The 14,244-nt window shown below is 46.4% G+C and overlaps 2 protein-coding genes across 3 annotated transcripts in view; one reads left to right on the top strand and one right to left on the bottom strand.

The window, feature by feature from the left end:
* The window catches only part of pik3r4 (phosphoinositide-3-kinase, regulatory subunit 4), a 17,062-nt gene extending 4,922 nt beyond the window's left edge, over positions 1–12,140 (bottom strand). Inside the window, exons 1-16 of the mRNA XM_069656643.1 lie at positions 11,854–12,140; positions 10,199–10,933; positions 9,859–9,992; positions 9,431–9,641; positions 8,952–9,347; positions 8,700–8,834; positions 8,383–8,604; positions 7,967–8,140; positions 7,596–7,741; positions 7,300–7,503; positions 5,443–5,644; positions 1,423–1,514; positions 732–954; positions 386–551; positions 137–301; positions 1–57 (exon numbers count right to left, since the gene is read on the bottom strand). The exon at positions 1–57 is cut by the window's left edge and continues 155 nt beyond it. Of these exons, the coding sequence (XP_069512744.1) occupies positions 1–57; positions 137–301; positions 386–551; positions 732–954; positions 1,423–1,514; positions 5,443–5,644; positions 7,300–7,503; positions 7,596–7,741; positions 7,967–8,140; positions 8,383–8,604; positions 8,700–8,834; positions 8,952–9,347; positions 9,431–9,641; positions 9,859–9,992; positions 10,199–10,916 (3,245 nt within the window). The 5' untranslated portion in view covers positions 10,917–10,933; positions 11,854–12,140. The remainder of the gene's footprint in view (positions 58–136; positions 302–385; positions 552–731; positions 955–1,422; positions 1,515–5,442; positions 5,645–7,299; positions 7,504–7,595; positions 7,742–7,966; positions 8,141–8,382; positions 8,605–8,699; positions 8,835–8,951; positions 9,348–9,430; positions 9,642–9,858; positions 9,993–10,198; positions 10,934–11,853) is intronic.
* A 1,163-nt stretch (positions 12,141–13,303) lies between these two features.
* The window catches only part of atp2c1 (ATPase secretory pathway Ca2+ transporting 1), a 44,613-nt gene continuing 43,672 nt past the window's right edge, over positions 13,304–14,244 (top strand). The window contains exons 1-2 of one of the 2 annotated variants that reach the window (XM_069655638.1): positions 13,372–13,387; positions 13,895–13,939. Coding sequence is in view for 1 of the 2 variants with exons in the window: in XM_069655637.1 (XP_069511738.1) it covers positions 13,364–13,387 (24 nt within the window). In the remaining variant the exon portion in view is untranslated. Of the gene's footprint in view, positions 13,388–13,894; positions 13,940–14,244 lie in introns of both variants that reach the window. The other variant, XM_069655637.1, reaches the window with a different exon arrangement.

Genomic DNA, 14,244 nt, shown 5'->3' with positions numbered 1-14,244 from the left:
CCCGAGTTGAAGTGGTGGATGTCGACCGCGCAGCCGTCCTCCTGCAGGTCCAGAGTCCTGAGACACGGGACAGAGGAGACGGATGAGGTAGGTCCTCCATCGGCACAATGACCTACCTGTGGATCGTTTCTGTTACCTGGTCTGGAACGGCTGGACTTTGGGGGATTTTGGGGGTTTATTTGCTTCGACCGCCAGCAGCTCGATGGATCCGTTATCTGAGGCCACGGCCAAATAGTGTGACCCCTGACAGAAGGTCAACGTCTTCACATGACCGCCGATACGAGAGTAAGTCAGCACGGACCTGCAGGAGCAGAGAGGCTGTGTGAATATAGAACAGGAAGTGACAGGACTTCATCTGTACCTGGGTGCGTTGTTTTTAACCCACCTGGTGGTCGTGGTCTTCCCCTCCATCTTCTGACTGTCCCACACTTTGACCGTGCCGTCATTGGACGCCGTAGCAAAGATGGAGTGTTCGTCTGAGACTCTGATGCGGTTCACTGCAGCTTTGTGTTCGTGGAGGTGAGCGACCAGCAGCCCCTTAGGATGCCACCCTGAAACACACGGTGACAGATCTGTGAAATGTGTTTGTTTATGGGGCGTCTGCCTGAAGATAACCTGCTGTTACACCTGGCTGAAAACAGACTCAGGATACAAGGAGACTGTAACATGTGACTGTGTGTGTGTGTGTGTGTGTGTGTGTGTGTGTGTGTGTGTGTGTGTGTGTGTGTTACCAGGAGGCGGGGGTCGACTCTCCCACTCTGCGCTCTCCATCATCTGTTTGGCCATGCGCTCGGCGCTGCACTGCTCCCTCTTCTGCTGCACCAGCTGCTGAAGCTCCACCTTGCAGGTGTTAATGCGGCGCTGGTAGGCGGGGCCGCTTGCCACCGACTGCAACACGGGCAGCGCCGGGGTTACGGCGCTCTTCCTGATCTGACTCGCCGGCCCGTCTGCAGCCTGCAAACACAGCAGATCCTTATTTTACTGACCCGTCAATAATCAGGTGATTTCGTTTCAGGTTTATTTGGAAACTTTCAGCCGCACTTCTCGCCCAGTGACAGACCTGGAGCTGCTTCCTTGACGGGGTAAGCGGTACAGATATGGAAGGACTGACGGATGGATTCATCATTCAGTCGTCTTTCACAGAAAGATTTCACACATTTGCTGTTGCAGCTTCTTAAATGTGGATTTTCTGCTTTTTTAATCAGAGCTTTGTCCTGCTTCAACATGTAAATGTTTATGGTTTCATTTAGTGTTGGCTGAGTAGTATGGGCATAAAGCAAACATGAGCAGAGAGCTGAACAAAACACACCTCGCACACAGTCAGGGTAATGAAATCCTTTAGGTAAACAGTGTCTGTGTGGTTCTGCCTCCAGTCTCAGACACACCTGATGAGGATAAATGTAAGCCCCCCCCCCGTGTTACCGTGGCGGGCTGAGCGGACGCCGGCTCCTGAGATCCAAACATGCTCTTCCACTCCTCGTTCATGGTGGAGTCCTGCTTCGTGTGCTTCCTCGCTGCAGGAAATCAAACAGGTAAATAACAACAGGACGTTAACCCTTTAATGCCATAATGAAACTAACAGACAGTAAATGTTTGTTCCTTAGATGCACAGCAGCAGCACGTGCTCCACAGATGTTCCCACAGCTGGTCAGAACTACACTGTGAGAGGAGTCGAGCTGTGGCTCTGCAGACGGTAACTGAGGTTTGTTTCAGGTGAAAACAGGTGTGTGGATTTAGAGCGGACGTCTGAGCAAATCTGAGAGACACGGAAGAAATAAAACAATCGTCGCTCTTAACTTAATATTGAAGTCCTGATTGTAACAAAAAGAGAACTCGTCAGATGAACGTGTTGAGAACATAAAGAGGTCGTGAGGTCAGAGCGGGCCGTTTCCCTCAGGAGCTCTCTGTCAGGTGTCTGATGTCTGCAGACGCACACCTGGAACAGTCTCGGTGGTGATCTCGGGCCGGTTGTTTATGGTGTTAAATTCAGCTGTTGCATGAAGCTTCACTGTGAATAAAGACTGACTTAGATAGCCTGTGGTGCAATGCATTATGGGTAAAGTAAGACACTTCACAGAAGAGAAAAATGGTGGATGAAACAGCAGATTTAACCAAGAGTCAAGACGCACATGAGCACATGAACAAACAATGAGCAACACACACACACACACACACACACACACACACACACACACACACACACACACACACACACACAGAATGTGTGACTATAATACACCAGTCAGAGCAGTCAAACTTTGGCTAAAACAACCACCATCACAAACATCTCAGGCAGAACATCGACAGCGAGCACCTAAAAAGCATCCAATGACACACGTTCCTTTAGTTCTACGTTCCAAACTTTAACCCCTTCCTCCCCAGTTCAGTCCTGACCTTTGGGACCGACAGTGAGAGCAGGTCCTGGGACCGGAGACTGTCAGCTGCTGCTCTTCTGACTGATGGAGGTTAGGAGGCACGAGGGAAGCAGACCTCAGATCGACTTGTAAAGAATACGTCAGCGTTTGAGTCTGCAGGTGCACAAAGCAGACCATCCGACAGGTGCAGACAGCAAACAGTGATGAGTGAGGGCGTGATGCACCTCAGTGCTCCACGAGGCACAGAGCATGTCACCAATCAAACTCAGCTCACTGAAGAAGACGTTCGCTGCTCCTTCACTTCACATCACAAGAACAGCGTGTCTGATTGGTCGCTTTGAAGGGGACCACCTGTCTGTACATGTTCTGCCTGGTGTATATTTATGATCGTGTCTGACTGAACACATTTTGCTGGTTTCACTTGTAATTTCACGTCCTTATATCAGAGTCATGTATCCTGTATCAGGTTTCGTGAAGGGCTGCTCAGTGTTTGTCAGACACTTTTTTTCCTGGTTAATTAAAAAATAAATAAACAAATAATCAGTCAGAACAGAAGGAGGAAGTGAAACATGCCGTCCTTCATGTGTTCACACCTGAGGGACTTTTAACCAACCAAAGATGGAGGTGTTGGTTTGATCATCAAACACAGTGAAGAAACAGTTGCAGTGAAGCATTGACCTCTAGCGCCACCCTCAGGACAAACTTTACATGTTCAGCTTCACTGTCAGAACAGATCAAACATCAGGATGTGCTTTGTTCAGAATGTCGTCTGAATGCTCGTCGACCTGCCGCTCGATTTAACATCTCACTCTGTGACCACTTCACACACAAACCAGAGGAACAGATCTACACAGAGAGGGGAAGTATAAGAAGAAAGAACAAGATAAAAGGAAGCGAGCAGAAAGAGAAGGAAGAACAGGAAAGCAATAAAAAGAGAGAAAGCAAAGAACTCACAAAGAAACTGAGAGAAGTTACGAGGACAAAGAAAGAAAACCATGAAATCAGACAGAAAGACAACAGAGAGGCAGAACAAGAAAACATGACGGAAAGGTTTAAAAGAAGAAAAAGAGAAAAAGTTAAGAGTGAAAGAAAAGCAAAAGACAGAGGGAAACAAATGGGGAACGAACGAGTGAAATAAAAAGCAAGTGAAAGAAGAGACGGAGAAAAGAAAGCAAAATAAGAAAGAGGAAGTGATGAATAAAGTCAAACTGTAGAAAGAAAGAAAGAATGAAAGAAAGAAAGAAAGAAAGAAAGAAAGGAAGGAAGAAAGAAAGAAAGAAAGAAAGAAAGAAAGGAAGGAAGAAAGGAAGAAAGGAAGAAAGGACGAAAGGAAGGAAGAAAGGAAGAAAGAAAGGAAGGAAGGAAGGAAGGAAGAAAGAAAGAAAGGAAGGAAGGAAGGAAGAAAGAAAGGAGGACGAGGTGAAATAAAAAGGTTCAGCTGAATCACAGGATTTAAAAGATAATCTACAGCACGAGGACGCTGGTGAAACAGATTATACAGATTAAAGGAGCGACTCTGTAACGCTGACAGTCACACAACCAGACTGTAAAACGTGACGCTGGGGGATGTCGGACTTTAAAGGCCTCATGAAACTGCTCTGAGATCAGGATCCTGTTCTCTGCTCTGAAGCCGAGAGAACAGACGAGGTTTCACGGGTCGACTCAAAGTCTGCCGCGTCTGACGGGACAAAAAGTCAAAACTATTAAAGGGCAGAAAACAGGACGAATGTGGATTTACAGAGAGAGAAACTTTCCCAGATTTCTGAGGTCAATCGCAGCAGATGAAGAAGCAGCAACATGAGGCATCAACACATCACAGTTGTTATCTCGCGGGACCTTTAACACTTTAGCAGCGACAGACTCTGAACTGGAGCTCAGTGTTACAGTGCAGGGTGATGAACACAGCAGCCCTCTGCAGGAAACACAGCTTCTCTTTGAGCACTTCAAGACAGGAAACAGCTCTCCATCTTAGACTGGGACTTCATCTAGCTGAAACGTTGTGGCGACCAGCATCATTATGACAACACCGCCCACCTTTCAGAGAGTTTGTTCAGAGGGAGAGGGTGTTCCGCAGTCATCCAACAATCCAGTCAGAACTTTCAAAATAAAGCGCTCAGTCTGAACACAACCTCCACAAAGTCTCGTTGTGCGTCTCAGAGCCGCCAGCTTTACCTCGGCATCAGATCGCTCTGCTGAAGCCCGGACTCTGGGGTCGGTGAGAGGAAGGATCTGGTGGACGTGTATTTCCCCGTCTATGATTTGTTATTTGATATTTTTGGATCAATCAGCTCCTCCAAAACTACAGACCCTCAATCGATTCTTCCTGTTCGCCTCCACACTGCAGTGAGGCCGTTTGTCTGTGGTTGGTTTGGTTCAGGACATTTAATAACCAGACTGCAGTGAGTGTGCTCACAGCTCTGTTGGAGCAACTCTTCAGGCTCTGGCGGCGAGCTATCAGAGCGTTATTTCCCCCCCAACAACTTTCGCATGGTCTCTCTCTGCCGGGCGAAACACGAGCAGGCTCCAGAGCACACGAGAGAAGTTTCAGCTCCTTTGAGGCCTGCTGGGTTGTCGAGCGTTTTCAGTGCTGACACATGAACTTTGACTTCTTCCAGAGCTGTTCGATGTGCTGACACTGTTTCTGCTTTTGTCTTAAGACACGTTTTGACAGACTTGCCTTTTCTCCTGACCTCTAGTCTTACTTGTTTTTATAATAAGGCTCAATGTGTGCAGCCACCTGTTTAAAGTCAGTTTCAGTATCTTATCTAGTTTGTCCATGAGGTCTTTTTAAATATGTGCTTGTATATTGCTGTTTTTTGTGTGTTTGTTTTGATGCTGCCTTTGGAAGCATTCGTGCTACTAGCTTAGAAAGTGCAGTAAGAATAAAATAAATGTTTTATAACGCCGTCATTGGCTGCTTCCAGCTGCCTTAAAGTGTACCTGAGAGGCTTTCTGTCAATGTCATATGTTTGAGCCAAATCCACAAAGTTTCCATGAATCAAAGACGTGTTGGGGCCACAGAGCTAACGATCACAGTGTGTAAATACAGCATCATAACGTTGATTACCTCTCTTGTCCTCGGCCTCAGCCTTTGGTTTCACCAGATCCACCTGGCGTCCCATGATGCCGAGCGTGGCCAAGTCGATGACGCCGGTCTGGGCCGCCTCCCCCAGGTGACTCTGCTCCCCCATGTTGGCTTTGGCCTTGTTGGATTTCAGCATGAAGTCTTTGAGCGCCAGCAGCTTGTCCTCCTCGGCCTCCGTCATGCCCTGCACACAGAGACAGACGGAGGTTTAATCAGCCGGAGGACGGATCAGTTTCTGTCACGACTCTAACTGCAGAGATGAATGTAGTTAGTTTCTCAGAGACATCCTGGTCTGTTGTAACTGTTTGTGGTTTTTCCTCAGAACATTAAGACTAAGCTGAGCGAGGTCTCCTGTGAGCGGCTCTGCTCTCCAGATGGAGCTCTGACAGAAGCTGCTCAACTTCATCTCTGAGCTCTGCCTGTGTGCGAGGCGTCTGTTTAATCTCTAAACCAGTTTAAACCAGTTTAAACTCATGATATAATATTATCGTGCTTGGATGAGTGACTTGGAAGATTAAAGGGTCCTGCAGGCTTCAGGAAACAGAGAGGAGGAGATTCCACCGAACTCTGAATAAAGCGATTGGACTGAGACGCCTGTAACAACCAGAGACGCAGAATATTTGTGCTTTGATATCTTTGTTATCTGATTTATTAAACGCTGTCAGGACGAAGCACCGAGACAGAATCTGCTGATCATTTGAGGAAATTAAGAAATGTGGAGACATTTCCGAGCAGATGATGTTTCAGGTCTGTTTTAGATTTACACATCCTTTCATCAGCTCGTGTGGAGCCTTTCCGGTGACTCACGCCACCAAAACATTAAAGTTGAAAGCACAGAGCAGGAACTCTGAGGCACGACTTCACTGGAAAACTGTGTGTGAGTGTGAATGTGTGTGTGAGTGTGAATGTGTGTGTGAGCGTATATGTGTGTGTGAGCGTGTGTGTGTGTGTGTGTGTGTGTGAGCGTGTGTGTGTGTGTGTGTGTGTGTGTGTGTGCTGCGTTGCTGTGTCCTGGAGGTCCTTATGTTAAACTTTGTTTTGTTTCTTATTAGATTTTTGCTTCCGTCGTCTCGTGGGTTTTACTTGTCATTCTGTCTCTTTACATCTGAAGAGGTGGAGTTTTTATGTTCCTCCTGTTGAAGCACTCGAGCTGCATTTCTTGTTTTCAGGTGTAACAGTTTATTCTTATTACAAAGCGTCGCTCTACACTCATACAGTCACCATCCGTCTCTGCTTTAGAAGATTAAGTTTAAAAATGCTTCAAACAAATGCAGGAAAAGTTCAGGCCACAGAAAATCAGCCAAACGATGTGAAACACAAACATTGCACAGACGGACCCTCTGAAGGTCCAGTGTATTTATATTCACATGTGGTTGTGTAAGACGCTGGCTTTGTCCAACTCAAACTGAATTTGAAAGTTAAAACAGGAAACGTGTAATTCAGTTGTTTTTCTTTTAAAGAGCAGACATCCATCATCAGTCGAGCTCGGCTGTAACCTCTGCTACATTCGCTCTTTGATCTTTCACACTAACTTCCTGTTCTCATCGTCGGACTGCTGATTAAAAGAAACCCAGAGAACAGAATATGTTCATTCCCTGATGATGATCTTTGTGCTGATTTGTATCCGTCTGTAATGTGGGAACAATAATGTGCTGGTTTGAGCTGTTTGAGGAGTTCCTGCCAGCAGCTCTGCAGGCCCATCAGTCACGGGTAACGTCACGTGTAACGTCACGTGTAACGTCCCTGAGGGTGTAATATTTACTCTTGCTCTCTCTCTTCCCTGACCTCACCTGGATGTTGTTGTCTTATAATGTGATGTAAGAGCTATGCTGTCCTGACCTGTGACAGCAGCTTCTTCAGCAGCTGAGCGATGGCCGGGTCGTCGGGAGTGGGGCATTCTGGGATGGATCCCGCACGCTTCTTCTGCCGGAGCAGCAGGTGGCGGAAGAGGCTGGCGATGTCTTTGGAGCGAAGGGCGTAGTCGAAGATGGAGCGACTGACCGGCTCCTTCAGCACGCTGAGCAGGACCAGCTCCTTATCGATCTGAGGGGGAGATACAGGGGGGTGAGGAGGAGGAGCAGGAGGTAATAAATGTGATGAGGAGGAGGAGGAGGAGGAGGAGGAGGAGGACTGACCTGGATGATGGGCTGGGTGATGAAGGGGTTGAGGTGGGGCATCAGTTTGCAGTAGACGTCGGCCACGTTGAGGTGCTGTGCGATGACTGTGATGAAGCCCACCGCCCCGTAACGGATCCACAGGTTGGGGTGACACAGGAACGGAGCTACGGCAAGCCAGAGAGGACAATCACACAATCCAGGTTAGTGGAACACGCTCGTGATGAAGTCTGACTGATCGTTAAGTTTAACAGTTAATAAACAAAAACAACAATCAGAAGAAAATAATGAGACTTGAAGTTCGGAGGTCATTAACTGGATTACATGGAGAGTTTGATTCAATAACATCCAGTGTGATGTGTGTTTATCAGACTGTGACGCTCTGTTCTTACCGATGTCACTGACAAACTCGTAGATATGAGGTTTCTGCAGCAGACCCAGCTGACACATACAGGTGAGAGAGTTGAGAGCTTTATAGATGACGAACTCCTCGGTGTCACTCAGACCCTGCTGGAGGAGCGGCTTCAGGATGGACGAGCTCTGCCAGCCCACGTACGCCGCCACGCCTTCACAACAACAACAATAACAACAACAATAACAACAACAATAACAACAACATGGAGAGAGAACAGAGGGAAGTGTGAGAAAACTTTACCAGCTTTAAAACTCCAACATGTCTGATAGATAAATATAATAACTAGAAGTTGAAGTTCTTCGGCATCTCATAACTGTAACCAGCTCCTATTTCTGTGCCAAGTTAAGAGTTGATTTATAACCACAGTCGCAAGCGGTCCAATCAGTGTCTCACCCACGATGCTGTCGAAGAAGGCTCCTCTCAGGTGCCAGTCGTTCTTGTCGTTGAGGAATGTGATCATGTGAGACAGCAGCACGTCGTTGGCTTTCTGCCGGCCGAAGAAGACGCAGAGGCGGGTGATGCCGTTCTCCATCAGCGACTGTTTCACGATGTTCTCTGAGTCGCTGAGCAGCGTCACCACCTTCTGCTGCACCATCTCATGCAGCGCCTGCAGCTCTGAACATCAAAACAGACACAAAGATAAACTCTGTTGAACTATCGAATCTTATATCAGCTTATTACATTGTCGGCTCCTGTTCGCCTTTCTGTACCTGAGTCGTAGTTCTCGTTGGGATGGAGTGTTTCCTCCGCGTCCTCCCCGCTCACGTCCTGCTCTGTGTTCACGTTGTTTTCCTGAACCAGCTCCAGGAAACGCAGCGCGCTCTCTGCCAGGTGGGCTATGTTCTCTAAACATCACAGACGAGAGAGGAAAAAGGCTCAAAACAACAAAACAATAACCAGAGCTTTACTAAGCTCATACTAACGTTGGTGTGAGGCTGCTTTCAAACGAAACGTTCCCTGACCTGCGTACGCCAGCCTGACGATGGTGGCGTCGTCCTGGGCGAGGTGGGCGATGCCCGGCAGGATGTACTCTGGGTAGATGTTGACGTCGTTCCTCGGCACCTCCTTCACCAGAGCCAGCACTTTGGCCAGTGTGCGCACGGCCTGAGCACGTACGCGGGGCACGGGGTCGTTGCAGAAGTGCAGCAGGTACGGCGTGATGCGGTCGAGCAGGATGTCGACGCCGAGCCGAGGAGCCAGGTGCAGGATGAGCTCCAGAGCCGCCAGCTTGGAGTCACAGGAGTGCAGCGTCTGCAGGCAGGAGGTGATGACGGACACCAGCACGATGAGGCCCTGCTCCTCCCGGGAGCTCAGCACAACATCGCTGCTTTCCTGAGACGAGGAGGAAGAGGAGGAGCCTGGAGGGGAGACAAGAAACAAAGTGAGGAGACGGTTTCTAATCCTGTAACCATCAGAATGTCTCAGGTGTCCTCCCTCTCACCTCCTCGCAGGTTGTGCAGGATGTTGTCTAGGTCTTTGCGGATGACGAGCACTCGCTCATCGGCGGACTGGAAGGTCTCTTTGGCGAACTGAGCCATGTACGGCTGCAGGAAGGTGTAGAAGATGTCGGGGAAAGCTTTCCCTCTCTGCTGCTTCAGATACTCCTCAGCTGTGAGACGCTTCTCTGGCTCGCGCTGAACCATCTGAGCCACCTGAGGGAAAAAAACATTCAGAGACTGCCGTCACAAAGCAACATGTTTGTTATACTGGAGCTCAGTCGTACTGGCAGACCCACAGGTAGACCTTTTACCAACTAGCTCCCTTCAAACAGAATTAACTTTTGTTAAGCCACGTCAAACTTAATAACTACATGTTATATAAAAAACTGACTTCACTTCAGAAAACAAATCAGCTGGCAGGGATGATTACCAGCTCTCGGATGCTGCGGTCCTCGATCTTCAGGAGGACATGCTCCGTCTGGAAGTGTCCTTTACGATACGCCAGCAGCTGGGACAGGTCGAAGAGCGGGACGCCCTCTGTGAACAGCTCGGCTATCACACAGCCTGAAAACAAGGAGACAGAAGTTAAACCTGAAATGTACACACTGTGGTATAACTATTCCATTTCACAATAAAGGCCTGAAATAAAAGCTTTGTTAGAAGAGTGCTGAGCTGTGATGCATTAGATAAAATCTGACAGATGCTTTGGAGAGTAGATACTATAATCCTAATGTTTTAGTGTCTCTAGCTCAGAGTCTGGTTTTGTTTACCTGCAGAGAAGATGTCCATGGCCTGCTTGAGCTCCCCTCTGCTCCTCTGGTTGTTGTTGGTCAGATCCACCAGCGGCGTGTTCTGGTCGCTCTCAGTTGTAAACATGCTTCCGTCCACAAACCTCTCCGGAGCGATGTAGCATGTCCTCCGCCGGGACGTGTCGAAGAAGTAGTTGAAGTCAGCGGGGTTGTCCTCGGGCAGGTAGGTAGGCTTGAAGCTGGCGAAGTCTGTGAGCAGCACCCAGTTCCAGCTGGTCACCATCACGTTCTCCGTCTTGATGTCGCCGTGGCGGACGCCGGCTTTATGCGCCTGGTCGACGGCGTTGAGGATCTGGAAGGCCAGCCATCGTTTCTCCACGTTGTTGAGGAAGGGCCTGGTGCTGATGCGGTCGTACAGGTTGTCCCGGACGTACTGACGAAATAAGATGGCGGCTTTCTCATTCAGGGAGGTTTTCTGAAAGGGCAGGCAGTTCTGACAGGAGTGCAGTCGGATCTTCAGCTCCTCCAGCTCCTGTTTGTAGCTGGTCAGAGGCAGCGATGGGTCCTGGATGGCAAAGACTTTGACCACCACCAGGCCCTCCCTGTGTTTGGCCCGGGCCACCTTGAAGAAGCGGGTGCTGCCCAGGCTCTTGTCGTACTCATGGTCGTGTATGTCTGAGAAGTAGCTGTCCACAGAGAGGATCTGTGAGGGGGCGATGCCCGCCAGCTGGTTCCCCATCACGCCTCAAGACACGTCTGTGAGAAAGTTACAACAAGAAGCATTTAGTGCCCAGAGCTGTTACACTGCAGATACTTAAAGGTCTGTATTTTGTAACCTGGGCCGTATTTATAACGACTAATAATTACAAAAAGCTTTGGTGTTGCTTTAGATTGCTTCAGCTGGCAGCAGTGAAACAGGCTGTAAGGGCTGCCCACTACACGTTTTTATTTTTAAATTATTAGGATGGAGGATACCTACAGACAGCCCTTTAGTTGTTGTTGACATATTCTTTATTTAACAGAACAGCTGATACATCGCTTTCTTCAAAACCACCAGACTCCATTAACAAAAAGAGTTCTTTTACCTTGCAGAACACACAAGTTGCTGATTTACCGAAGCCTTGATCTGATATTTTGTTTTGCTAATTATGTGACTGTGGTATTTTTGTACAGTTAAATCAGATGCAACACAATATTTAAGTAACACAAAATAACACCAACTAACTAACTAATCAAGGCATCAGTAGCACAGCAGCTCTACTGTTCTTCTAGGTTATATTAATAGATTAGTCAGAAGAGCCTGGTGGCTTCGAAGAGAGCGATAGAACAGCTGTTCCTGAAAAAAAAAAAAAGTCAAACACAGAAACAACCGAAAAGTAATGTATTCAAGGATGTTCGTGCCATTAATGTCGTCAAACATCTGGATTTAACAGATATCGAGCCTTCGTGTACACATACAATCAAGCAAATGTGGTTAAAACATGGATTTTTAAACATCCATGAGAAAGAACCTCGAAGCAGCTACTGAGGAATCAATCACATGATTCACAAGTAGCACTTTGACAGCGCTAAATTAGCATACTAGCTCACTGTTATTAGCTCACACAATATACTTTTTACATAATCTATACCTAAAACACTGATATCTACTTAAAAACAAGTAAATTGTGCCTTACAGCAGTTGTTGCCAGCGGTTAACGTGACTTCCGTTTCTCCTGACAGGACCGTTGGTGTTGACGTTGATGGTGTTTGCTTAGGCAAGCTAGCAGCAGTTACACTGATGCTGCTAACGGCTGTAACGGCTGCCAACGGTAACAAATTTCAGCCTGAGAGCAGAGTAACCGTCTTCATGTCATCTCTTGGTGTGTTAGCCACGATAACCGTCCAGCTTTGATACTGTTCTGCCGCCGGTGTAAAACTCCTATGCAGTAACACACCGCAACCGTGAATAATAAACAAGAGTTCAGCCTGAATCACGCAGTTAGCCAGTTAGCCGTTTCCAGCTGTTGTTATGAATCCGGGTCAAAGCGGAAACAGGTAGCTCGCGCGCCCCCTCTGCTGGCCAACTCCCGCTACTGCAAAGATGTTCTATTTGGCAAGTTAACCACTTAGTAGTTAAAAAAAACGTGTACTTGTTAAATTATAAATCTCTTTTTTCTAACCAGAAATTTCGAAAAATTCTAAAAACAACGTATTACTGATTCATTGTAAGGTAAATTATTTAATATAAATACATTGATAGAAATACAATAATTCAATTAATAAATGTGGCTCATAGCGTGCCTATTGTACTTTAATTATATATTGAATTATTGGATCTTACGTGTGTTTTTATTTTTCATTTCTTTTATCCCTTATGAACATTGTACGAGCACTGTTGGGGCGGCCTGGGAACCTTCAATTTATTTGCCAACAACTGCTTTGCCGTTACTGATGTATTTAAGAAAAGAGCTTGAATTCAAACTTGATAAATCTGTCTGGGTCATTACTGACCGGAAGTTGTCACGTTTTTTTTAAATGACGGAGTAAACCTTCTTCTCTTAGACACGATCTTTGTGTGGAGTAAAAAGAAATTTCTGGCACCGACAGAACGCGAGAGCAGCCGTGTGTGGGAACGGTGGGAACGCTCTGTTAAGTGAGCGGCAACATAACCGGAAGTAATATTATATGGCATTCAAAGTAAAAGCTCAGAAATTGACATTTAAAATTTGATCGTTTTTATTCCACGACTAACGCCCATCCTTGATTTGAGACATTAGTAGTTCCTCAATTCCTAAATTTCCCTCGGGATCAACTACCTATCTACCTACCTACCTCCCTACCTCCCTACCTAACTGACTAACCATTTTTGACCATAAAAAGACAAATAAAAACATCTGCTTATCTCTACGTTTTTCAGTGAGAGTTTAGTTGAGTTGTTGATTTCTTTTTTTGCTGATACTATACTTTAGGTGAAGAAGTCGAACTAAAACACACAAAATACCAAAATATATTAATAACAATACATACCAAAACAATAAGAGTAATTCCAAAGAACGGATTATTTCCGGTACACTCCTGCGTTCGCAAACTGCTTTTATTTTGAAACTGTATCCGGAAACGTTGATCCCGTTGCCCTCAGTGAACCTGACATGGTGGACTGTGTTCTGTCAGTGAAAAACGCTCCGCGGTGGGTTTATACGGAAGATGCTGAAGAAACGGGAGCTGTTGGTAAGTTTTACAATTACTGACTTTTCCTGTTGAATGACGAATCATTTGAAGCTGAATCCAACCCTCTATAGCTGAAATACACACATTTTTGACACCGAACCTTCTGGAGTTAGACACATCAGCTCGATGTGATCCTGGCAGCGGGTTTGTTTGGTTAGTTTACCTCCCAGAGTGGAGCTCTGTGATCCGCTGTTAGCCTGCTGCTGTCACCGCAGGGACGCTAATGTTAGCTTGTGAGTCGGTGGGTGACACTGCTGTTTGTTGACATGATGGTGGACGGTGCTTAGACAGCAGGGTGCGCTGGTATTGACTGATTTTAAATGTTCAGTCTGTGTCGCCTCCACTGCTCGTCCTTGTTGTGTCTTATCGAACCTGTTAGCTAGCCGGCGGCGGTGGAAGCTAGCTAGCTAATAGTGGCTAACATGAACATAATCGTCATGTATGTGTGTGTGTGTGTGTGTGTGTGTGTGTGTGTGTGTGTGTGTGTGTTTGTATCTGATGCTGCAGGTGGTGATGTGAGCTGCTGTCTGACATGATGTCGTAATACTGAAGGTTATACATTATATTTATATATACCATTCTATCCTTACAGTTTCAATAAGTTTATATGAACAGTTAAATCAATACTTAAACTGAAGAGGAATGTGTATTAGCTTATTGTTATATTGGCGTTAATGTATGTATAATTAATTTAATCCGCTAGCTAAAGTGTAATGTAAAATATTGGTTTGAAAAATACAACCTTAAATCACGTGATATACACAAAGATGCTATTTCTTTACTAATTTAGTCTTTATTTTACTCGTCTTATTTGTTATGTAAACATCTAAGAAGCAATCAATAAGAAACAATTACTC

The sequence above is a fragment of the Semicossyphus pulcher genome, unplaced genomic scaffold (assembly GCF_022749685.1).
Source record: "Semicossyphus pulcher isolate SPU_LCO1_2020_fin unplaced genomic scaffold, fSemPul1.0.p SCAF_9, whole genome shotgun sequence".
NCBI lineage: Eukaryota > Metazoa > Chordata > Actinopteri > Labriformes > Labridae > Semicossyphus > Semicossyphus pulcher.
The sequence above is the reverse complement of the archived record's forward strand: the minus strand, read 5'-3'. Positions and strand labels throughout refer to the sequence as shown.